This window comes from Scylla paramamosain, chromosome 1 (assembly GCF_035594125.1).
Source record: "Scylla paramamosain isolate STU-SP2022 chromosome 1, ASM3559412v1, whole genome shotgun sequence".
Lineage (NCBI taxonomy): Eukaryota > Metazoa > Arthropoda > Malacostraca > Decapoda > Portunidae > Scylla > Scylla paramamosain.
Genome location: NC_087151.1, coordinates 34,388,095 through 34,410,192, shown reverse-complemented (window position 1 = coordinate 34,410,192; position 22,098 = coordinate 34,388,095). Strand labels below are relative to the sequence as shown.

At 43.6% G+C, this 22,098-nt stretch overlaps 1 protein-coding gene across 1 annotated transcript in view; it reads left to right on the top strand.

Moving 5' to 3' along the window:
- The window catches only part of LOC135104504 (uncharacterized), a 142,206-nt gene that overhangs the window by 32,560 nt on the left and 87,548 nt on the right, over positions 1-22,098 (top strand). Inside the window, exon 2 of the mRNA XM_064012069.1 lies at positions 12,624-12,763. Coding sequence (XP_063868139.1) covers positions 12,694-12,763 — 70 coding nt within the window. The 5' untranslated portion in view covers positions 12,624-12,693. The remainder of the gene's footprint in view (positions 1-12,623; positions 12,764-22,098) is intronic.

Sequence of the window (22,098 nt, the reverse complement as noted above, 5' to 3'; positions counted from 1 at the left end):
TCATTCGAACTACTACATCACACCTTTTGCTGTCAGTGATGTCTTATGAAATTATATGTTAAACTTACACTACGACATTAAGAACCATGTATATATTTACCTTATCTTTCCATACTCTCTATCAACTCAGCATTAACAACCTGAGGCCGTATTCTGATACACTTCTGCTCCGCACCTCCACCATTTCAAAACCTCTAATAAAGTTACAAGGGATTGTTTTTTTTACGGTTTTAGTGATAATCTAAAGAAGAAACGGTCTTGACAGCTCGACTAATCATCTCTGTGGCTTTGGAAAAAGTCACGGTGAGAGAACAAAGCGTCTCTGAATTAGTGTCTGATTACTGAGTCTATTTCGCTCATCTACCTTTCTATCATTATCTCTTGCAACAAGAACCCAAACTAGTACAAAGGTTAAAGGTGCTGAAAAAAGACCTACACGCAACATTTCCAAATCATCTATTCCACTTACTGATAGAGATTTCCACTTTTATGAAATCCTCTGTTGGAATATGATATTGTATCCTTTTTGTGGTTTTCATATCTTTAGAGGAAGCCAGGAGAGTATACAGTACTTATTGGGTGTATTGTGATTATGGCGAAATCACGATTTGCTTCACGCTATTATGTAATATGTTCTGTTTTCATGTGTTATGTGATCATATGGTAATATTTTTGTATATTTCACTGTACGAGTATGCTCCAATGGTTAGGTCAGCTGCCGAAATGTGGGTCACTGGATTTTTTTTTTTTTTTTTTTTTTTTTTTGGTATGCGCCTTGACGGGCCAACCAGCGAAGATAGTGGTGACCTAATCAACTTCTGTGGTTCATTAGTTTTGTGTCGGAGTTCACGTGTATTGGGATTTCTACGTACAAGTTTCTCATTGGATGCGTTGGAGTTCATGTTGCATTGTATTCTGAAGTGTATTACCTATTGATGTATTTCATTAGTGGTTCCTGGAATGTATTAGGACTTGGAGGATGATTCATTGCCGTGATTGTTGGACAGCAGTTGACTATGAAGCGGTAGTAGTAGTTTGGGAGATCGGCGCTGGCGTTGACGTGGCGGCGACGGTTCTAGAGTCTTTAGAGTTTAGACGTTACTAGGGCCAGGGTAGCGGAAGTGTACGGTCGTGACTCGTCCGCCGTGTGTGTTTGTGCGCCGGCTTCTCACGCAGATAATTGCAGTGGGTTCAGGTATATTGCGTGTGTGTTGTGCGCTGTTTAGGACTACTCGTTTATCGTGGTGAGGGATAGTTTAGCCAGTAATTGACGTTTGTTAGTATTATTATTTTTATCATTATTATTAATATTATTATTATTATTATTATTATTATTATCATTTTTATTATTATTGTTATTTCTATTGTTATTATTATTGTTAGCACTCCGCATATTGCTGTAGTTTTGTGGTTACTGTCCGTGGCCCAGTGCTGTGTGTCTGTGAGGGGACTGTCGGCCCACTAGTGTATCTGTGAGAAGCAGTCGTCTTGGCATTAATCGGATCTCTATTGGAGCACAATGCGGCCATGCTGTGAGTTTGGTTTTATTTATTTAATTATGCCTCAGCAAATGATTATCTGCATTTGATTTATAACTTTAGTGGGTTTATTAACCTTTAATTTACTTGTTACTGAATTATACTTGGTTGACAATGATTTGTATTCGAGTGCTTCTGCATACGTTTTATAATACCATTGGCACATCAAGTTTTTTTGTTTTTTTTTTTCGTGTGGTATTTATTGAATGTGTGTTAACAGGTTGAACCATTAAAGGATCCAGAACCCACATATCTGGTAATTCTACTTGAGCCTCAGTTGTGCTACGATGGGGTAAGGAGGGCAAAGAATATGATGTGTTGTGAATAGTGGCGGGGAGGGAAAGGGGAGGGCGGTGTAAGATTGTAGAGGAGTAGGGAGGGAAGGAAGGAAGGGAGGAGAGCTGTGCAGGATGGTGGTGGTGTGGGAAGAGAAGCAGCATCGTGGTAAGGTGGTGTAGCTGTAGTGTCGCTGAGGGGAAAAGGGGAATGTTGCCCTCCAATTAAGAGAAAGGCAGAGGGATCCGTCTACCTGAGATTCGGAAGCTGTTGTGTGTGTGTGTGTGTGTGTGTGTGTGTGTGTGTGTGTGTGTGTTGCTAAGGTAACGTCCTTGGCGTTACTCGTAAGAACAAAAACACGTAATATAATTGGCAATATGTGCCGTGTTCGGTGTCGCAATTAGAAAGGCTGGAGGAGAGAATGATATACGAGAGGGAGAGAAGTTATCACCAATATGAGCAGTGTGGGAAACGGAGGTGGACACGAAGGAATTAAGTATGAATGAATGTCTGCGAAGAGAGAAGTGCTGTCAGTGTGGGAGTGAAGGATACTATGTAATGTGACTTTTTTACCGTAAGGACCATATTCTGAAACACTTCTACGCCTCACTTCCCGCTATTTTAAAGAGCTTTATATCAAGTTGTGCGGATAATTAAGGATGTTCTTACGGTTTCTAGTGACAGATTAACAAGGTTTTCACATTATTAACAGGAAGTACTCTTGAGAACCGGTTAATCCTCTCTGTGGGCTCTGAAAATAGTCGTGGTGAGAGAGCAGACCGTTTCAGAATATCGGCCTAAATACGAAGTAGTGTCATGCAGACCACAGGGGACGCGGGCTGAGTCACGGGAGGCGGCAGCAGGCGGTGCACGAGTAAGCTTCCGTGTGAAGGGGACACCTGCCAAACGATTATAGCTCGCAAGCGACTCAGATCTGTATTCAAACATTGCTTTTATACCGCGCGTTTCCATCAGCTGAGCCCGTGAGACTTGAGTGAGCGAAATACTGACGATACATGCATCATATTTACCGAAAGCTTCACCAAAACCACTTAAGAGCAGCAACAATCATCATCAATACGTGTAAGCTCATATCTATTCATTTTGCAACTAGTAAGGACATAAATAAAGGGAGATGCAAGAATCCATCAGTCCTATTCGTGGCAGTCCCTTTATAAAAAACATACCTCTTTTCACCCATCAAGACCTTTCATAAATTTGTCCAATCTCCGTTTGAAAATTCCCTATACACTCAGCACTTTCATCCTCGTTATTTCACTAGTTAGTATTTGGGAAATAAATTAACATGAATTCTGCTGCCAACGAATTCTCTACCTTGCATCCAGTTTTCCCAGGAGACCGTTCCCTGTGTAGTATTACCGTGTTTAAAGAGCCTTGCGATGAGCCCTGAGTCAGACACCGCCAGCTTTACGACGAGAGGCAAGAGTGAGGCACTGATGCTGTGCTCCCCGGTGACGCCAGAGGAAGGGGGGAGCTAATAAGAGCGAGGCAGTTGTCTTTCGTGGATGAATTGCTGGGAGAAATAAGACAAAGCGTTTTTTTTTTTTTTTATTTTTTTTTGTGGGGGTAATACTTAGCTATATTGTGATGTGTTGAATTGTATAACTCAGAATGCAGTTAGTAGTAGTAGCGATGGTGATAGAAGTAGTTACAGTAGTAGTGTAGTAGTAGCCGTATTTTTAAATTTGACAAAATATAGAATTATCATCTTTAACAAAACAAAAATATAAAGAAAGAAAATAAGAAAATAAGAGAAAAATCACGAAGAATATTTTGTCCAAATAAAACAACAAATACAGAAAAGAACAAGACAACAAACAAGTATTCCCATTACAAAGATATCGAAAACAAAAACAAATGAGGCAACGCAACATACAAAACCCAAGACCTTCCCTGTTTACGTTTACCATCAAGTACGTGTCTCAGGGTCCAACGTAAGCCTGAACTGCACCGCCTGGTATTAAACTCAGGACAATATTCTGAAACACTTCTGTGCTGCACCTTCACTGAATTCAAAAGACTCTAGATGAAGTTACACGGCTTTCTCAAGTCTTTTTCTTATGGTTCTAGTGACAGATTGACAGGATTTCTACATTATTAACAGGAGAAACACACTTGAGAACCCGGAAAATTCTCTCTGTGGCCTTTGAAAATAGTCTTGGTGAGAGAGCGAAGTGTTTCAGAATAAGAGCCTCAGTGCAGGGCGACGCGGGCGGTGTGTTCATTCTTGCGTGGTCCAATAATGTATTACAAGTTAGCCACATTCTTCCCTCCGGCTTGCAGTGCTTGAAATAAATAATGATGCGATAAAGAATTTCACGCATTTTGGTCAGGAAAGTTTCGATGTTTCTCCTGATGACCAGATCCTTCTCTTCGCTCTTCCCTCTTCTCATCATCCTTCCCCACATCTTATCTCCCCTCTCACGCCCTCCATCTCCCCTTCTCTTCATCTCCTCCCCTTCCTTACTCCTCATTTTCTCCTCTCATTCCCTCTTCTCTTTTTTCCTTTCTGACATCTTATCTCTCATTTCGTTCCCTGCCCTTTCTTCTCCCCTTCCTCATCCTTCCCTTTCCTTAACTTTGCTTTCGACTCTCCTCTTCTCCCTTAATCATTCCCAATTATTTCCATCCACTTCTCTTTACTCCCTTCTCCATTTTCTTCCCAATCCAAATTTTTCTTTGTTTTGCATCCTCTTTCCTTTCTCCCCTCTCCTTCATCTGCCGTCCCTCCCGTTCTTTCTCTCCTACAGACCAGACCCCCCCTCACCTCCCGTCATTTCACCTTTTTTTCCCACAAGTTATCTCTTCCTTCCCCTCCCTCCCTTTCCTCCCTTCCCTATCCTCCCTTACTCTCATCTCTCGTCTGAAACACTTCCTGATATCTTCCCCGAACGTGGTACTTTTCCTTCTCTCTCCTCCTTCGCCGCCCCGTCCCCTGCCCGCCTCCCCCTCCTGCCTTCGCTAACTAATCAGACTTCCTCCGCCACACACAAGCAAGTTTTAATTCCTTCCGTTGCTCCGCCTTGATAATTACACAAGCGGAGAATGGAATGCTTCTCTCTCTCTCTCTCTCTCTCTCTCTCTCTCTCTCTCTCTTCCTCTCTCTCTCTCTCTCTCTCTCTCTCTCTCTCTCTCTCTCTCTCTCTGTCCTACAATTCATGTTTTCTCTTACCTTTGTTAAGTGTTGGTGGTGTTGGTGGTTAGGATTATGAAAGTGTGTGGGGTGTTCGTGGTGGTGATGATGGTGGTAATGATAACAGTGACGGTGATGATGATGATGAAATTGATGGCGATAAATTGTGATATAACAATGAAAAGTTAAAAAAAAATATATATATATATAATGATGGTTTTAATAAAGGAACTACTACTACTACTACTACTACTACTACTACTACTACTACTACTACTACTACTACGACTACTACTACTACTACTACTACTACAATAATAATAATAATAAAACAATAACATTAACAAAAAACTATTAAACATCATTTCCCATACACTCGCAACAATAACCAAACAACCCTCACATCATACCTACACTTCTCTTCTCACAACATCCTTCCATCCATCCATCCATCCATCCCGTTCACATCTCACGCCAAGAGGTGTAACAATATAGTAAGTAATGGTGGTAATAATGACGATGGTATAGTGGTGGTGCTGTTGGCGCCTGGTGGAGATAATAGGTGTGTTATTGTGGTGATGGTGATGGTGATGGTAGTGATGCCATCCTCGTCAGCGTGAGATACGAACAAGGTGTGTTGTGGGCGGGAGATCCTAATTGGCAGGTTATGTGTGTTGGTTCAGGCTTGGCAAACACTGGCAGGGTGGAGAGAGAGAGAGAGAGAGAGAGGAGAGAGAGAGAGAGAGAGAGAGAGAGAGAGGAGAGAGAGGAGAGAGGAGAGAGAGAGAGAGAGAGAGATAAACTCTATGTAGGGGATGGGAAAGGGAAAAAGAAAAACAGAAAAGAGAAAGAGAAGAGGGAGATGGGGAAAGAGAACAAGCATTTGGGTGGAAGGAGGAGGAGGAGGAGGAGGAGGAGGAGGAGGAGGAGGAGGAGGAGGAGGAGGATGGAAGAGGAGGATAGAAAGAGGTAGGGAGAATGAATGGAGAGGGGATCAAGCTGGGATCTCCACGCTGGGGGAAGGGCAGAGAGAGAGAGAGAGAGGAGAGAGAGAGAGAGAGAGAGAGAGAGAGAGAGAGAGAGAGAGAGAGAGAGAGAGGAGAGAGAGAGAGAGAGCTCAGCCGTCTTGTTGTCACCCCAGTGAAGCGTTGATGGAATACTGACAAACATCTGGAGAGTAGAGAGGAAAAGCTGCATTGGTGACAGTGGTGGTGGTTGGTGGTGGTGGTGGTGGTGGTGGTGGTGTGAGACGCCCCGCGGTGTATGATGCAAGGTGTAGTGGCGTAGTAAGTCTGTATCTTTTTTTGCTGCGAGGGAGGAAGAGCAAAGGTTAGTAATACATTCTAGACTCAACTTGTCCCTTAAACAACTTGCAGCTTCTTGATCGTCTTCGTCTTTCATCTCCTTATATTGATTTTCGTTCTCTTTCGTTTCGTGTTCATGTTACTCCTCGTCTTGGTTTTCGTCCTTTTTTCTCCTCCTCACTTTATTCCTTCTCATTCTTCTGTTTCTCAGGGTTCTTGTTCTCTTTTTCCTCCCCCTTCTCATTCTCCTGCTTCCCAATCATTTTCTCTTTCTCCTTCCCCTTCTCATTCTTCTTCTCATTCTCCTGTCCTTTCTCAATCTTCTTTTTCTCTTTTCCTCTTTCTTCTAATCTTCATTCTCCTCATTCGTCTCAATCTTCTTTTACTCCTACTCCTCCTCCTCCTCCTCCTCTCCTCCTCCTCCTCCTCCTCCTCCTCCTCCTCCTCCTCCTCCTCCTCCTCCTCCACTCTCCGGCGTCTCTCACTTTAGATGAGATGATGGAGTTTATCACAAAATAGCCTCGTAAGAGTCGACAGGTCTGCTGGCTGCTGTTATTTCTCTCTTTGTGTTCTTTTACCTTGTTGTTGTTGTTGTTCCTCTTCCGCTTCCTCTTCTTCCTCCTCCTCCTCCTCCTCCTCCTCCTCCTCCTCCTCCTCCTCCTCCTCCTCCTCCTCCTCCTCTTCTTACGTATCAGGGAGCCGCAATAAGTGTTGTTCGTTTTTCTTCGTGTTTTGTCTTTTTCTTCTCCTTCCTCTTCCTCTTTTTCTTCTTCTCTTTCTTCTTCTTCTTCTTCTTCTTCGTCTTCTTCTTCCTCCTCTTTTTCGTCTTCTTCTTCTTCTTCTCCTTTTTCGTCTTCTTCTTCTTCTTCCTCCTCCTCCTCCTCCTCCTCCTCCTCCTCCTCCTCCTCCTCCTCCTCCTCCTCCTCCATCAGGCCTCCTTAACAAGCCCTGCAGGAAACACTTGTACTATGGACGAGGCAGGTTGCAACGTCGTCCCCTCGCACACACAAACACTCGCTTTCCTGCCTTTTACTTCCTTTGATTAACTTGTTTCTCGTATTTTGTCGTGTAAGCGCTTTTGCTGTGCGTTTCTTTCCCAGGCTACATGGTTCCAATACTCATTTCCATCCTTTTTTACCTCCGCTGATGAAGCTGTTCCTCGTATTTTCCTGTGAAAGCGTATTATTATGTCTTTTTCCCCTGCCGTCTTCGTATATGCATGCCGCGGGGGATTGTTGAAATGAGTGAGTCAGTGGGGGAGTCAGCGAGTCAGGGAGTGAGGCAGTGAAGCGTCTCGGATAAGCTACAAGCGGAAATGTGTGCGGAGATTTGGTGAGCTGCGCGCTGTCCCCCTTAGGAACTTTGGAAGCAGGGATTGGTGTGGCAGTGTTTGGTTCCCTCAGCGGGTTCAAGGAGTACTGTAATCATCCCTCCTGTTTCCTTGTGTCTTGTGGGTCTCAACGCTCACATCTCGTCACAGTCTCGAGGTCGGGGGGAGTGTTATACTGGCCCTGTGTGACTTTGCGTTGTTGTATGACAGAGTTTGAGCAATGTGAGTGTGGTTTTGTTTCGGTGTTTGTATTTTATCGTGTCTTTTGCGATGCTCAGTTCGTGCTGCTATCACGTCTTATTGTTAGGAGTAGGGAGCGGTCAGTTAACTACTACTACTACTACTACTGCTACTGCTACTGTTACCACTACTACTACTACTACTACTACTACTACTACTACTAAGTTATTTTGTGTGTGTGTGGGGAGGGATAGGCGAGGTGAGTACAGTAGATGAATGGTTGCGTGGGTGGACGTGGGAGTGTGTATTGGAGTACCTATGTTTTCACACCAATACCTTAACCAATTTCCATCCGAGCTATATCACACTGGGCAGGCGGGCGGGGGACTACGACGAGGCCTCAAGGGTGTTTCACAGGGCCTGACTCAGTGACCCTCAGACGTGCTACACTGCGGGCGATGTACCAGAAAGGGAAGGAAGCATCCATGGCAGCTTACCCGAGTGTAGGACATTTTCCACGCTTGACTTTCCTCCCATGGGTATTTTTTTTCCTTCCAGAACATTTCCCCTTTAGACACTTTCCTGTATTTATTTTATTTTTACCATCAACATTACTTACCTTGACCTAACGCAACCTAGCATCTTCACTTCCATGACCATTTTCTTCTTCCATAACATTTCCCCTTTGGACATTTTCCTTTCTTTATCCTTCGTTTGCCATTCATCTAACCCACCTTGACATAACGTAACCTAACAGCATCCTCCAACGTTTTCGCTTTCTACCTTCATTAGTTTTAGCAGGTTCTAATAGAAGTTTTCGGAGTTTTCAATTTTTTTTTTTTTTTTAAGATTCTAATGATAGCTTAATATTGATTCTGTATTATCAATAGAAGAAAATATTATGAGAGCACTATTTATTGTCTCTGAGGACCTTTGGAAATAGAAAAATGTAAAAGAACCGTGTGTTTAACCCTTTCACTGTTATAATCACCTATTAACATCAGAGTAGTGTGAAAAAAAAATGCAGAGAGACAGAGAGAGAAAAAAAATTAAAGAAGTGTTTTTCTTCAAGGTTAGAAAAGTATTTGAGAGACAATTACTAAAAAAATAAGGACCTTTAAATAGATAGATATTCGTGGGAAAGTTTTTAAAAGGAACCTTAATTTTGTATCAGTGTTAGTACAGAGACGTGGTGGGAGTGAAGCCAACGTATGGTGTTGTGTGGGGGTGCTGCCCTGATTGCCCTGTTATTGCCCCCGGTGTTATGTTGCTTCTATTCGTCTTTTGTGATCCCCATTTCCTGCCAATAATTTTGTGCCGGGTGTTGTATTACTTTACTTTTGTTATTGTATTGCGTATTATTGCCACTATTGCAACACCAGCTCACAAACACACACACACACGCACACACACACACACACACACACACACACACACACACACGCACACACACGCGTAAGCAAATAAGAATGAAGACGTACTTGGAGCAGGGTGCGGCAGGGTGTAGTGGGGACAGGACAGAACGGGACGCGGCGTGGAGTGATAAAATGAGACAGGATGGAGAAAAGGAGACAGACAGCATTACTTTCCTACCGTCGAAAGCTGCAATTAGAGTTCGCGAGACTCGGAAAACAAAACAAAAAAAAAGTTGAGACGGACAGAGCATGACGAGGTTTTTTTTCAGTAACTCAGCATAAGAGGATTATTAACAAGGCAATTTGTGCTGCGCTGTGTTTAAGTGTGTGTAAAGTGTGTGTAAAGTGTGTGTGTGTGTGTGTGCGTGTGTGTGTGTGTGTGTGTGTGTGTGTGTGTGTGTGTGTGTGTGTGTGTGTGTGTGTGTGTGTGTGAGAGACCTTGCGTCGTGCTATTGACTTCCTACTTGTTGCAATCGCGTCAAGAGAACGTGCGTAGTGTAAAGAGAAGGAATCATCGCCTCTTGACACCCGCCACGTCTCCTCCTTAGTGTTGCTCTGTCGACGAGATGTTAGGTTACGTTAGGTTAGGTTAGGTTATTTTGCATTACCAGCATCACCATTGTGGCGATCATTATGAAAACTAAGAGGGAGGGAGATGAATGAAGGGTGAGGAAAGAGGGAGAGAAAACGCCTACACCTGTTCTACCGCCTCCTCCTCCTCCTCCTCCTCCTTCCTCCTCCTCCTCCTCCTACTTCCACTTCCTCTTCCTCTTCCTCTTCCCCTCCTCTCCCTTGGTCACATACTAGAGTGGCACAAGTAGGAGTTTGAACGAGAGCGAGTGAGAGAAAGTTTTGACGGACACGGGTACAGAGAGAGAGAGAGAGAGAGAGAGAGAGAGAGAGAGAGAGAGAGAGAGAGAGAGAGAGAGAGAGGTGGGGGGAGTGTGGATATAGACGCATCGCACCTGTCGCTCTCACACCTGTTCTTTTGTGTGTGTGTGTGTGTGTGTGTGTGTGTGTGTGTGTGTGTGTGTGTGTGTGCGATTTCTCGTTGGTAGCGATACAATATACAGCGAGCAAGAGATGTCTCCCCCCCCTCTCTCTCTCTCTCTCTCTCTCTCTCTCTCTCTCTCTCTCTCTCTCTCTCTCTCTCTCTCTCTCTCTCTCTCTCTCTCTCTCTCTCTCATGTCTCTCCCGCCCACGCAGTTCAGTCAGGGTAGAAATTAAATCCTTCGTCATTCATCGGTGTCATTATCAATATGGATATGCTGTTATCTTTATTCAGTACTCTTCTTGTTCTTGTTCTTCTGGTTCTTGTTCTTCTTGTTCTTATTCTTGTTCTTCTTGTTCGTGTTCTTGTTCTTCTTTTCTTCTTTCCTCTTTTTTTCTTGTTCTTCTTGTTCTTTCTATTTTTCTTCATCTTCATTTTTTTTCTTCGTTTTTCTACTCCTTTTCTTGGTGTGCTTATTCGTGTTTTTTTTTTTTCGGTCATAATCTATCTTTATACACTTCTGTTTCTGCTGCGCTTCTTCTAGTTCCTTTTTCTTATCTTGTGTGTGTCCTTCTTTTCATCATTGTTTTCTTAGTTTCCTAGAGGCAATTTTTTTTATTCTACACCACTATTACTGCCACTACTACTACTACTACTACTACTTTTATTGCTACTACTAGTATTGCTACCACTACCACCTTCCTGTTGCACATGACATCCTCACCTTACTTCCACGTGCTGAAAAGAATCTTACACATCCGTATATTTTCTCTCCTTTAAGCTGAGAGAGCGTCGTGAGTGAGAGGGAGGGGAAGAGGAGAGGGGAGATCCCAAAGGCCTCCTCGGCGCGTCGTAAGAAAGACCAAGTTTGAAAAGGGTAATTAAATAACTTTGGTGCGCTCATAAATTACCTGCGACCTGTGTGGGTGTGTGTTTGTGTGTGAGTGTGTGTGTGTGTGTGTGTGTGTGTGTGTGTGTGTGTGTGTGTGTGTGTGTGTGTGTGTGTGTAGGGTGTCAAGGCTGAGCTAATCCTGTTCACCCAACTTTTTTTTCCGAATGGAGGGAAGGGCGGCAGGTTGGTGGGTGGCCCGACAGCTGCTGTGTGGTTGGTTGGGTGGATGGGTGTGTGGGTGGGGCGGGTGCCGTGAGTGGATGGTCCTGCTGTACAGTAGAAGCGTGGACGACTTTACTGTTATTCTGTCACTGTTGTAAATGTTTCTGTTGCCTATAAAACTGAGTGAATCTTCTTTATTTATCTTTTTTATTTATTTATTTATTTATTTATTTATTTATTTTTATTTATTTATTTTTTTTTTTGCTTTTTTGTTTATCACGTGTTGTATCCTCGACATTCACGCTATTATATTGACATTTGCCTTGCTTTATTCCTCCTGTTTGTTGGTATTACTGAATTTCTTAGGTATTTCTATCCCAGACTTGTTATTTTTTACATATTTTGCGTGTAAAACTTGCTAATTTTTCTTCAGATTTATCTTTTTAATATTTCCTTGTTTTCTTTTTTCCACCTTATCGTCTTAATATTTTTCACTCTATTTTTCATGTGTTGCTCTTTACGTAGCTTATTTTTCCCGCTTATTGTGTTTATTCATCCCGTGATTTACATAAAAAAACGGAGCACTTGCATTATTTTGCTTTGCCTTTTTATGCCACGTTTGTGTATATAATTAATCTTATTTTTCATCTTATATTTTTAATGTCTTTTTTTTTTTTCCCCTAACCTGGCTTCCTGATCTTGATAAACATTGGCATTATTCTGTCATGTTTTTCTCTCCTTTCTTAATTTCCTCCCACGTTATTGCAGGTTTTTCTCTCTTTTCGTTTATCTTCATCCCATCATACTACAGATGACACTCAAACGGCTTTTTTATACGTAATTTGTCTTGGTACTTTGCAGAAATTTATGTACATTTTTTCCGCTTTTTTCTCGTTTTCATCGTTATTTTCATTTTTATTTATTTTATTTTTGTCTTATTACGATGCATGTATCTAAAGAGTTTCCACTTTTTTTTCAAGCCTTATTTCAAACTCCACCACTTTTCCGACGCTTTTTCTATCACCCCATTACTTTTTAGACCTCATATTTGAAATGCCACCTCCTTTTTTTTTCACCAATTTCAACTTTCCCTTTTACTTTTCAAACATCAAATTTCAAACGGCCTCATTTTCACTACTATTTAACTCACCAATTACTTTTATACGGCACATTTCAAATTTCACCTCTTTTCTTCACCAATTTCAAAGCTCCCATTACTTTCCAAACCTCACATTCCAAATTCCACCTCCTTTTCACCAATTTGAACATTCCCATTACTTTTCACACATAACCTTTCAAATTCCACCTCTTTTTCATCAAATTTAAACTTCCCACTAAAATACACCTGTTAACTATTTTCTTACCTCCGTTTTCCCTGCAGGTGTGAGGCGCCACGTGATCTGGGGGTGCGCGGGTCAGGGAAGGTCAGGTCAGGTGACTCTCGCAGCACCATGACCCCCCGCTTGGTGACCCTCCTGGTGATGGTCGTGGTGACGCTGAGCGATGTGGCCACTCCTGAAGGTAAGGGGCACACACACACACACACACACACACACACACACACACACACACACACACACACACACACACACACACACACACACTGAAACGGGCCTGTGTGAAGAGAGGAAGAGGGAAAGGAAGGATGGAGAGGATTAGGTGAGAGTGAAAATTGGATGAAGGGACGCAGGAGAGAGAAAGAAGGGAGTAGAGAGAAGAGAAGGAGTAGAAGGAGGAAGGGAGAGTGAAGGAGAATGCGAGATGGAATAGTAGAAAAGGTCAGAGAGAGAGAGAGAGAGAGAGAGAGAGAGAGAGAGAGAGAGAGAGAGAGAGAGAGAGAGTTGTAAGCCAGATGGAAGTGGTCAATAATGCACTTCAGCACTCACATTGCTGCAGACACACACACACACACACACACACACACACACACACACACACACACACACACACACACACACACACACACACACACACACACACACACACACACACACACACACACACACACACACACACACACACACACACACACACACACACACACACACACACACACACACACACACACACACACACACACACACACACACACACACACACACACACACACACAACACATGCAGAGAGAGAGAGAGAGAGAGAGAGAGAGAGAGAGAGACTGCCTTTGAACTCAGGTATTTAATTATTGTTTTCTTTAATGAATATTTTCTCACCAGAGCAGTTTTGTCCTTTAGAGAGTTAGAATATTGTAATAGGAAGTGATGCAATTATTATTATTATATTATTATTATTATTATTATTATTATTATTATTATTATTATTATGACGATGATGATGATGATGGTGATGATGATGATGATGATGATGGTGATGATATTTAACACGAGAGTTTCACCTTGGTTTGAATGACGTGTGTTTTTGCATTATTTATTATCACCACCACCACCACCACTACTTCATCAATCAATACAGCAATCAAAGTTCACAGGGAGGGAGAGGTGAAAGAGCGGAGGAGGAGGAGGAGGAGGAGGAGGAGGAGGAGGAGGAGGAGGAGGATGGGCGAGGCTAGAGAGACAAAGAGAAGGGAGACAGAGAAAAGTGGCAGGCGGGGCAGGGCAGGGCATGGCGGGGCGGAGCGGGACGGGGCGGGGCGGGGCTCAGGTGTGATAGGTGCCCAAACACAGGTGAGTGATACAGGTAAAAATGTACTAATTGGAAAAGAAAGCTCTGATGTGAATGGGTGTTTTGTAATCCTTAAGCAGAGACGCTATAATATCTCATTGTTTTGGCGTTGTTATGTAAATTGGTCTGTCAGTCAGTCAGGCAGCCAACCAGTCAGTCAGTCAGTCAATCACTCACTCTCACTCACTCAGTTAACCAATCACTCTTCATATACACAACTAAAACACAATTATATACACATCCAGTACTCGCCGCATCGTTCAAGTAGTGTGGAATATTAGAAGTTTTGCTTGGGTGGCCTGGAATAGAGGGAAATGTAATAAAAAAAAAACAACCAGATAAAGTTTGGGTAAGTTTTGTCCCTGTGACGATGATAGTGATGATGAATGATGATGAAGCAAAGCACAACAAACACAGGAATCAAAACAAGTACAAACACCAGCAGGCAGCGCTTAATTTTCACAAACACCAATATTTGCAAGTACAGGTTTGTATTTAATCTCATCCAGATGTGTGTGCGGGTAGGGGGGCGGGCTGCTGGGGTGGGTGGGGATGGGCGGGAGCCTGCACTGTGGCGCCTTGGATGAGGTAGAGAGAGGCAGGGAGGAGCAAGAATGTGCCATATGCTTTGCTTTGCCAGTTCCAGTATTCCATGTTTCCCAAGGGACTACAGATACTAATGATTTTATTGTACGTTTTTTGCAGTTTTAATAGTATCCATATTTTACATCATGAACTTGTAGTCGCTGAACAGTCTATCTATCTGTGAGTTGACGGTAGCTTGGATGGGTGAGTGTGTGGTTGGTGATGGGCTGGAGTGAGCGAGCTGGTGGTGCGTGGCGGGTGAGTTGTTCAGTGGCTATGGGCTGAGTATTGGCAGGGATGAAGCATGGAGGTTCTTCAGAGTTTGAGTGTGAGAGACCTTCGCCTTTACCATCTCATATGTCCCCAGTGAAGTGTACCAGTCTATCACAATCACCCTAGGAAGGTCTAGTAGTCTGGGATGCTGTATTTTGTTCCTCTTTTGTGGCTCTTTGTGTTCCTTCACGTATCTCGCATCCATATTTTGGGTATCAGCGTACTCTACCAGTATAACTTATAGCAACCATCCTCGAAAGCCTTTAGAAGTCTGGTCTGCTGTGTTTTTCTTCCACCTTTGTGCTCCTTTACTTTTAGTGGTCTGATGTGCTGCGTTTTGTTTCTTCCTTTAGGTTCCTTTGTGCTCCTTCACGTATTTCGCATCCTTACTTTAGATACCAGTGTAGTGTACCAGTACAACTTATCAAAACTATCTTCGGAGGGTTTTAGAGCCCTCGTCTCCTGTTTTGTTTCTCTCTTCCTTTGTGTTCTTTTACATGTGTCGCTTCCTTACTTTAGATACCAGTGCAGTGTACCAGCTTATCACAACCACACTCGGAAGGTTTAGTTGTGTGTTGTGCTGCTTTGTTCCTCCTTTACGAACCTTTATGTTCCTTTGCGTTTTTTCATGTTCTTTTACGTGTCTCGCATCCTTGTACATTATGTAGATTAGATACTACTAGAGTAGTGTAGTAGCATAACTTATCACAACCACCCTCGGAACGTTTGGTGTATTTTGTTCCTCCTCTGCAAACCTTTATGTTCCTTTGTGTTCCTTTGTGATCCCTTACGTGTCTCGCATACCCCGGACTCTCGTAAGTTACACTCAGTTCCTGCTAACGAGAGAAAACACTACACCTGCTCACACTCTTTACGTACAACTCCCCACTGACACAATAACGGCGAAACAGTTGTATGTGCGAGGAATAATGCACCGCGTGGGAGTAATACGAACACGGCAGTGGCGGCGGCAGCGGCAGCGGCGGCGGCGGCGCTCTCAGCATAACGACGGGACTAATAATTGGCGGAAATAATGAGGGTGTTAATTGACAGCTTTTCCTCCTTTGTCGATTTGTGGAAGTTTTAGCAGATTCTTTTTTTCTGACCATCTTGCATTAGGAGGATTCTTTTGTTTGAGTGACGGGCTGCGTGATGAGAGAGACTGCGTGATGAGAGAGAGAGAGAGAGAGAGAGAGAGAGAAAGAGAGAGAGAGAGAGAGAGAAAGAGAGAGAGAGAGAGAGAGAGAGAGAGAGAGAGAGAGAACAATGATGGTGATTAACTGAATTACAGCGCTGCAAAATTGAGACCATATGACGCCAGTTACGGTTAGAAGAGAGAGAGAGAGAGAGAGAGAGAGAGAGAGAGAGAGAGAGAGAGAGAGAGAGAGAGAGGAGAGATCAAGCAAGAAAGTAAACAGAAAGAGAATGAGATGATGCGGATGCGTTGAAAGCAGAGAGAGAGAGAGAGAGAGAGAGAATATCGAAGGTGCAGCAGACATGACAGGGACAAGTGGTGGAGAGTGCTTGGAAAGTGTTGGCGAAGGGCACTTTCACAGCGAGAAGCGGCATCGTGCATGATGCAAAACACAGTGACGGGTGACACGGCGGCACCGACAGACACACAACATCGCTGCCTGCCATCGCCTCTGCCGCCTCCACACCCGTTGCCGCCTCCTCTCACAAAAAAAAAAAAAAAAAAAACATTCGTAGCCTCAGTCTTCCTGTTTAAGCTTCTTTTTTTCTTTCTCTCTCGCTCTCTCTCTCTCGCGCAGCTTAAATTCCCGAAGCTCAGTGCGGAGAAGGGGCTGCTGAGTGAAGATTAAATATGTAAGGAAATGATTTACTCTCCAAATTCTTGCACATCTTGGATTTTTCTCACTTTTTCATGATTCTTTTTTTTTTTTCTTTTTTAACTGCGTGCTTCTTACTTGCTTGTTCGATTTGCTCTTATCTTAAGTCCCCTCGTCTCCTCTCGTCTCGTCTCGTCTCGTCTCGTCTCGTTTCTTCTCTTCTCTTCTCTTCTCTCTTTCTCTTTTTCTTCTCTCTTTCTCTTTTTCTTCTCTCTTCTCTTTCTCTTCTCTCTTTCTCTTTTCTCTTTTCTCTTTTCTCTTCTCTCTCTCTCTCTCTCTCTCTCTCTCTCTCTCTCTCTCTCTCTCTCTCTCTCTCTCTCTCTCTCTCTCTCTCTCTCTCTCTCTCTCTCTCTCTCTCTCCTCTCTCTCTCTCTCTCTCTCTCTCTCTCTCTCCTCTCTCTCTCTCTCTCTCTCTTTGCTTTCAACGCATCCGCATCATCTCACTCTCTCTTTCTGTTTACTTTCTTGCTTGATCTCTCTCTCTCTCTCTCTCTCTCTCTCTCTCTCTCTCTCTCTCTCTCTCTCTCTCTCTCTCTCTCTCTCTCTCTCTCTCTCTCTCGCTCTCGCTCACCGCCCCTCTCCATCAGTAAGCCCCGGGATCAGTTCTTTACCTGAGCACTGTCATTACTTGGACGGACGCGAGGGTGACCCACTAATGCTCCCAATCGCCCGACACGGTGCCCTCCGCCTCCCTACCCTTGTCCTCGCTGCTGTCCTCATCCTTGTTCTTGTCTTTTTTCTTGTTCTCGTCCTCTCATTCGTTCTTGTTCTACCCATCTTTGATCTTGTTGTTCTTGTTTTCTTTCTCATGTTTGCTGTCTTCAGTCTTTTCTTCTTCCTCCTTTTCTTCTCCCTTCTTCTCCTCCTCTTCTTCCTCTTCCTCTTCCTCTTCTTCTTCCTATTCATTCGTCTCATAAGGGCCAACAAGTCTGCCGCTTTTAGTGTTTCCTTTTTGTTCTACTGTGTTCCTTCTGCTTCTATTCCTCCTCCTCCTCCTCCTCCTCCTCCTCCTGTACTATTTGGATCAGGGACACAAACGAACACAAAGAAAAGAAAAGAAAAATAAACATCAGCAAACTGCATCACCTGTTGAATCCTCACGAAGCTATTATTTATGTAACTTTTATTAATCTAATCTAAAATAAGAGTTATAGTGTAGTCAAGACCATTAATATGTTTATGTATCCTCTTTGGTTCTTTGTAATGCTGATCCTCATCTTCTTCCTCCTCCTCCTTCTCCTCCTCCCGCGGTAAAGCCAAGGTTCATTTGCTCCCTCAACGCACCTGCACGCTTCCCTCATCTTGTTTGTTGTTGTTAGGAAAGTGTTTGGTTTGGTAGGTTTTTGATTTCGTAGTTTATTCCGTGTATTTCATGGCTTTGGTGAGAGAGAGAGAGAGAGAGAGAGAGAGAGAGAGAGAGAGAGAGAGAGAGAGAGAGAGAGAGAGAGAGAGAGAGAGAGAGAGAGAGAGAGAGAGAGAGAACCAAGGAAATTGCTGAAAAAATAAAGAGAAAGAGAAAACTGTGATGAAGGGAATAGAGGGAAGCGCAGAATTACACACACACACAGAGAGAGAGAGAGAGAGAGAGAGAGCGAGAGAGAGAGAGAGAGAGAGAGAGAGAGAGAGAGAGAGAGGAAGAATGAGGGGAGCTCTAAGCTGAAATATAAAGAGAGAACAAATATTGAGCACAGAGAGAGAGAGAGAGAGAGAGAGAGAGAGAGAGAGAGAGAGAGAGAGAGAGAGAGAGAGAGAGAATATACAGGGAGGAAATAACGAAATGTAGATAATTGAAACACGATGGAGAAAGAACAGATAACATTTACTCATTACCAGAACTTGAGAGTAGAAAAGATCACGAGGAGGAAAAAAAATTGAAAGGATACGAGAAAGAAACTTGATAATAATGGGATGAAGGGGAGGAAGGAAGGAAGGAAGAAAAGAAGGAAAGAATGTGAGAGAGAAGGAAGGAAGAAAAGAAAAGAGAGCCTGAGATTAGGAATAATGGACGAAGTGAAAATGGAAAGTGAGGATTGAGAAAGAGAGAGAGAGAGAGAGAGAGAGAGAGAGAGAGAGAGAGAGAGAGAGAGAGAGAGAGAGAGAGAGAGAGTATCTTTAATATTACTGAAATATAACCTTAATATTAGCCAAAATAAAAACTTGTAACCTGCAGTAAAGGAAGGGGAAGCAGAACCCTCTCTTCCTTCCTTCCTTCCTTCCTGCATTCTCCTCCTCCTCCTCCTCCTCCTCCTCCTCCTCCTCCTCCTCCTCCTCCTCCCTTTATTCCTGCAAGAGAAGAAACTATGGACAAGGATAATGATTTGTTAAATAGGAGAAAGATTTTTTTTTTTTTTTTGTGTATGTAAAATTTGACTTACGAAAGCAAATGTTCAGGATGGCAGCGTTATAGGACAGTGTTGCAAGGATAATGTTACAGAATAGTGTTGCAGAATAGTGTTGCAGGGTAGTGTTGCAGGGTAGTGTTGCAGGGTAGTGTTGCAGTGAAGTGTTGCAGGAAATGTGTCGGAAGATGGTAGAATAAAAGGATGGTGTTGCAGTGTGGTGTTACAAGTAAGTGTTGCAGACAAAGAAGTATTTCAGGAACAAGCGCAAAGCAATAGTGTGGTTGACGAAGGTTTTTCTCCCCCACTCTCTTGTTCTGCTGCTGGGGAGAGAGGGAGGAAGGAAGAGTGGGTGGGAAGGGAGGGAGGGAGGAAAAAAAGTGAAATGTTCTGTATGTTTTATGTGTATTTTGTATGTGTTGGTTTGAACTTTGCGTGCTGTATGATTTGTGTTGCTTTATGTTTGGGTGTTGTGTTGTGGCATGATGATAAGAACTTGTATGTGATGATGATGATGAATACAGGCCAGTGGTGATAGTGAGGGGAGACTTGGGTGGTGGTGGTGACTTGGGATAATAGTGACGGTAGGACTGGATGATGATGGTGAAGACAGACCAGGTGATTGTGATGGGAAGCTTGTGATGATGTTGAGGATAGGACTGGGTGATGGTAAGAGAAGGCCAGGGTGATAGTGTTGGTATTGCTGTGGTGATGGTGAACAGACCTGAATGGTGATAACAGTCGATATTCAAGCTTCCACTTTATCTTGTCATTTTTTTTTCCTTTCCGTAAGAGTATCTCCTTTTTATATCAGGAATCGGAAATTTGCTTTCAGTGGTCGTTCATTGATGTCGGTGCTGGTGGTGGTGGTGGTGGTAGTAGTAGTAGTAGTAGTAGTAGTGGTGGTGGTGGTGGTGGAGGGGAACAGAGAAACACAGGAACTCTATTTTTTTCTTTGAGTGTGTGTGTGTGTGCGTGTGTGTGTGTGTGTGTGTGTGTGTGTGTGTGTGTGTGTGTAATCCCTCGCCGCGTGTTTTTTTTTTCTTTTTTTAATCTCCTGCTCTGTTGTGCTTTATTTCCAGCCAGGATCTTCTTTCTTTTTTTTTAATATTAAGTATTATTCTGTTTTCTTTTTTGTTTGTGCGTTTTTTTTTTTTATGTGCAGTTGCGGTGTAGTGATCGTGGTGATGGTGTGAGGTGGTGTGGTGCAATAGTGATACGGTGATGTGGTTGTGGTGCAGTGTGTTGGTGGTGTGGTAGAGGTGGTCTGCTGTGGTTGTGATGTGGTGCAGTCGTGGTGTAGTGGTGGTGTGGGGATGGTGTAGTATTGGTGTGGTTGTGGAGTAGCTGTGGTGTTGGTGGTGAGGCCGTGGTGAGGTCTGCGTGTGGTCCCGATGTGGTCGTGAACTTGTCTGGTAGTGGAGTGGAGTGGAGTGGTAATGATGTTATAGGGGTGTAGTGGTGGGGGTGTGGTGGTGGTGGTGTGGTGGTGGTGGTGTGGTGGTGGTGGAGCAGATCGCGACACCAAACTTGCTCCATCCAGGGATCCTTTTTATCTTTTTACGTGCGTGATTATAAGGGGGATCGACCGAAGGCTACGGATACGAAAAAAAAGCTGAAAAAAAAGAAAAAAGGAATCCCGGTTAATGACCACTCCCTTCAAAAATACGTAGTGGAAGAATTTGGAAAGGGAGAACCAACTGAGTCACAAAGGAACACAAAGAAGGGACAAACAGCAGCAGCAGCAGACATGTGGCCCTAAGGAGACTGATAAGCATACGAGTAGACTAGATAAACACGTCAAATCAGTCTCTCAACTAACGTAATTTGCTCATGGGTAAGATTTTTTTTTTCATTTATTTTTAGAGTGACGCCTTTCTCTTTCAACCTTTCCTTTCAGATTTCACGACTGATTTTCCTTATTGTCCTCTTATCTCTAACCCAACGAATCTACATTGACATTATAGTCACACAGGCAGTCTCGTAAGGTCCAGCACGGCTATTGCTGTCTGTATTCCTTTGTATTCCCGTAAGCTGTACAAAGACTGACATCTAAAGTAAAAGATGTAAGATACAAGCCGAAGGTTCTTGCAGTTCCAGACACTTTCATAATCTTTTCTTTACCGAGGACTTCGAAACTGAGTAACGGCGAAAACATTTAGAAACTGTTATGATTACAGACAGTGCTGCCTCTACCACCGAGAAACTACCGTGCGCCAGGATCGAACTCAGAACCCTTAGGCCGCGAGTGGAGCATTGTACCGCAGAGGCTTCCGGCCCCCTGCTCTTAAAGGAGTCCAGGTCATAGTGTCTAAGGGACGCCTCGTTTTGCCCTCGCCCCGCTGACCCTTAGTGCTGTGGGACCTCGTGAAATTTCGTGTGGCCTCGTGAAGCCTCATGTTGCGTGGTATAACTTTGTATGGCCTCGTGTAAATTTTTGTGGCCTCGTGTGACCTTGTGTGACCTTGTATAACTTTTTGTTGTCTCGTGTGTTCTCGTGTGACCTAGCGTAACTTGGTGTGACCTTGTGTGACCTCGTGCTACTTTTTGTGGTCTCGTGTGTTCTTGTGTGACCTCGAGTAACTTTTTGTTCTCTCGTGTTTTCGTGTGTCCCCGTGTAACTTTTTTGCGTTCTCGTATGACCTCGGGTAATCTCGTGTGACCTCGTGTGATCTCTTGCTGCATCGAGTAACCTTATGGTACTTCGTGTGATCTCGTGTAACTTCTTGTGACCTCGTGTAACTTGCTGTGAAATTGTGTGATATACTGTGACCTCTTGTATGACCAAGTATGACCTCATGTAACTTCGTGTGGTCTCTCGTGGTGTCGTGGTGCAGAGGGAGGCGATGAGAGCTGCTGGTGACGTCATGTGGTATTAAAACTTCTCGCCCTGACTCCTAGTTACTTAATTCTTCGCTGTAAAAAAAAGGAAAAAAAAAAAGGAAAGTTTGCCGTGATATTATGCTAAAGGTGTCAGGTCTCGCCGCTGTGTTGCTTCTCCCGCCATCTGGTGCCGCCATTGCCGCGGTTACTGGGTTCATCACCTTGCTAACTGCCTCCTCCATGCCTCCTTCCCTCCCTTGCTCCATTCCTTCTTCCCTCCCTCTACCCTGTCTTCCTCCTTCCC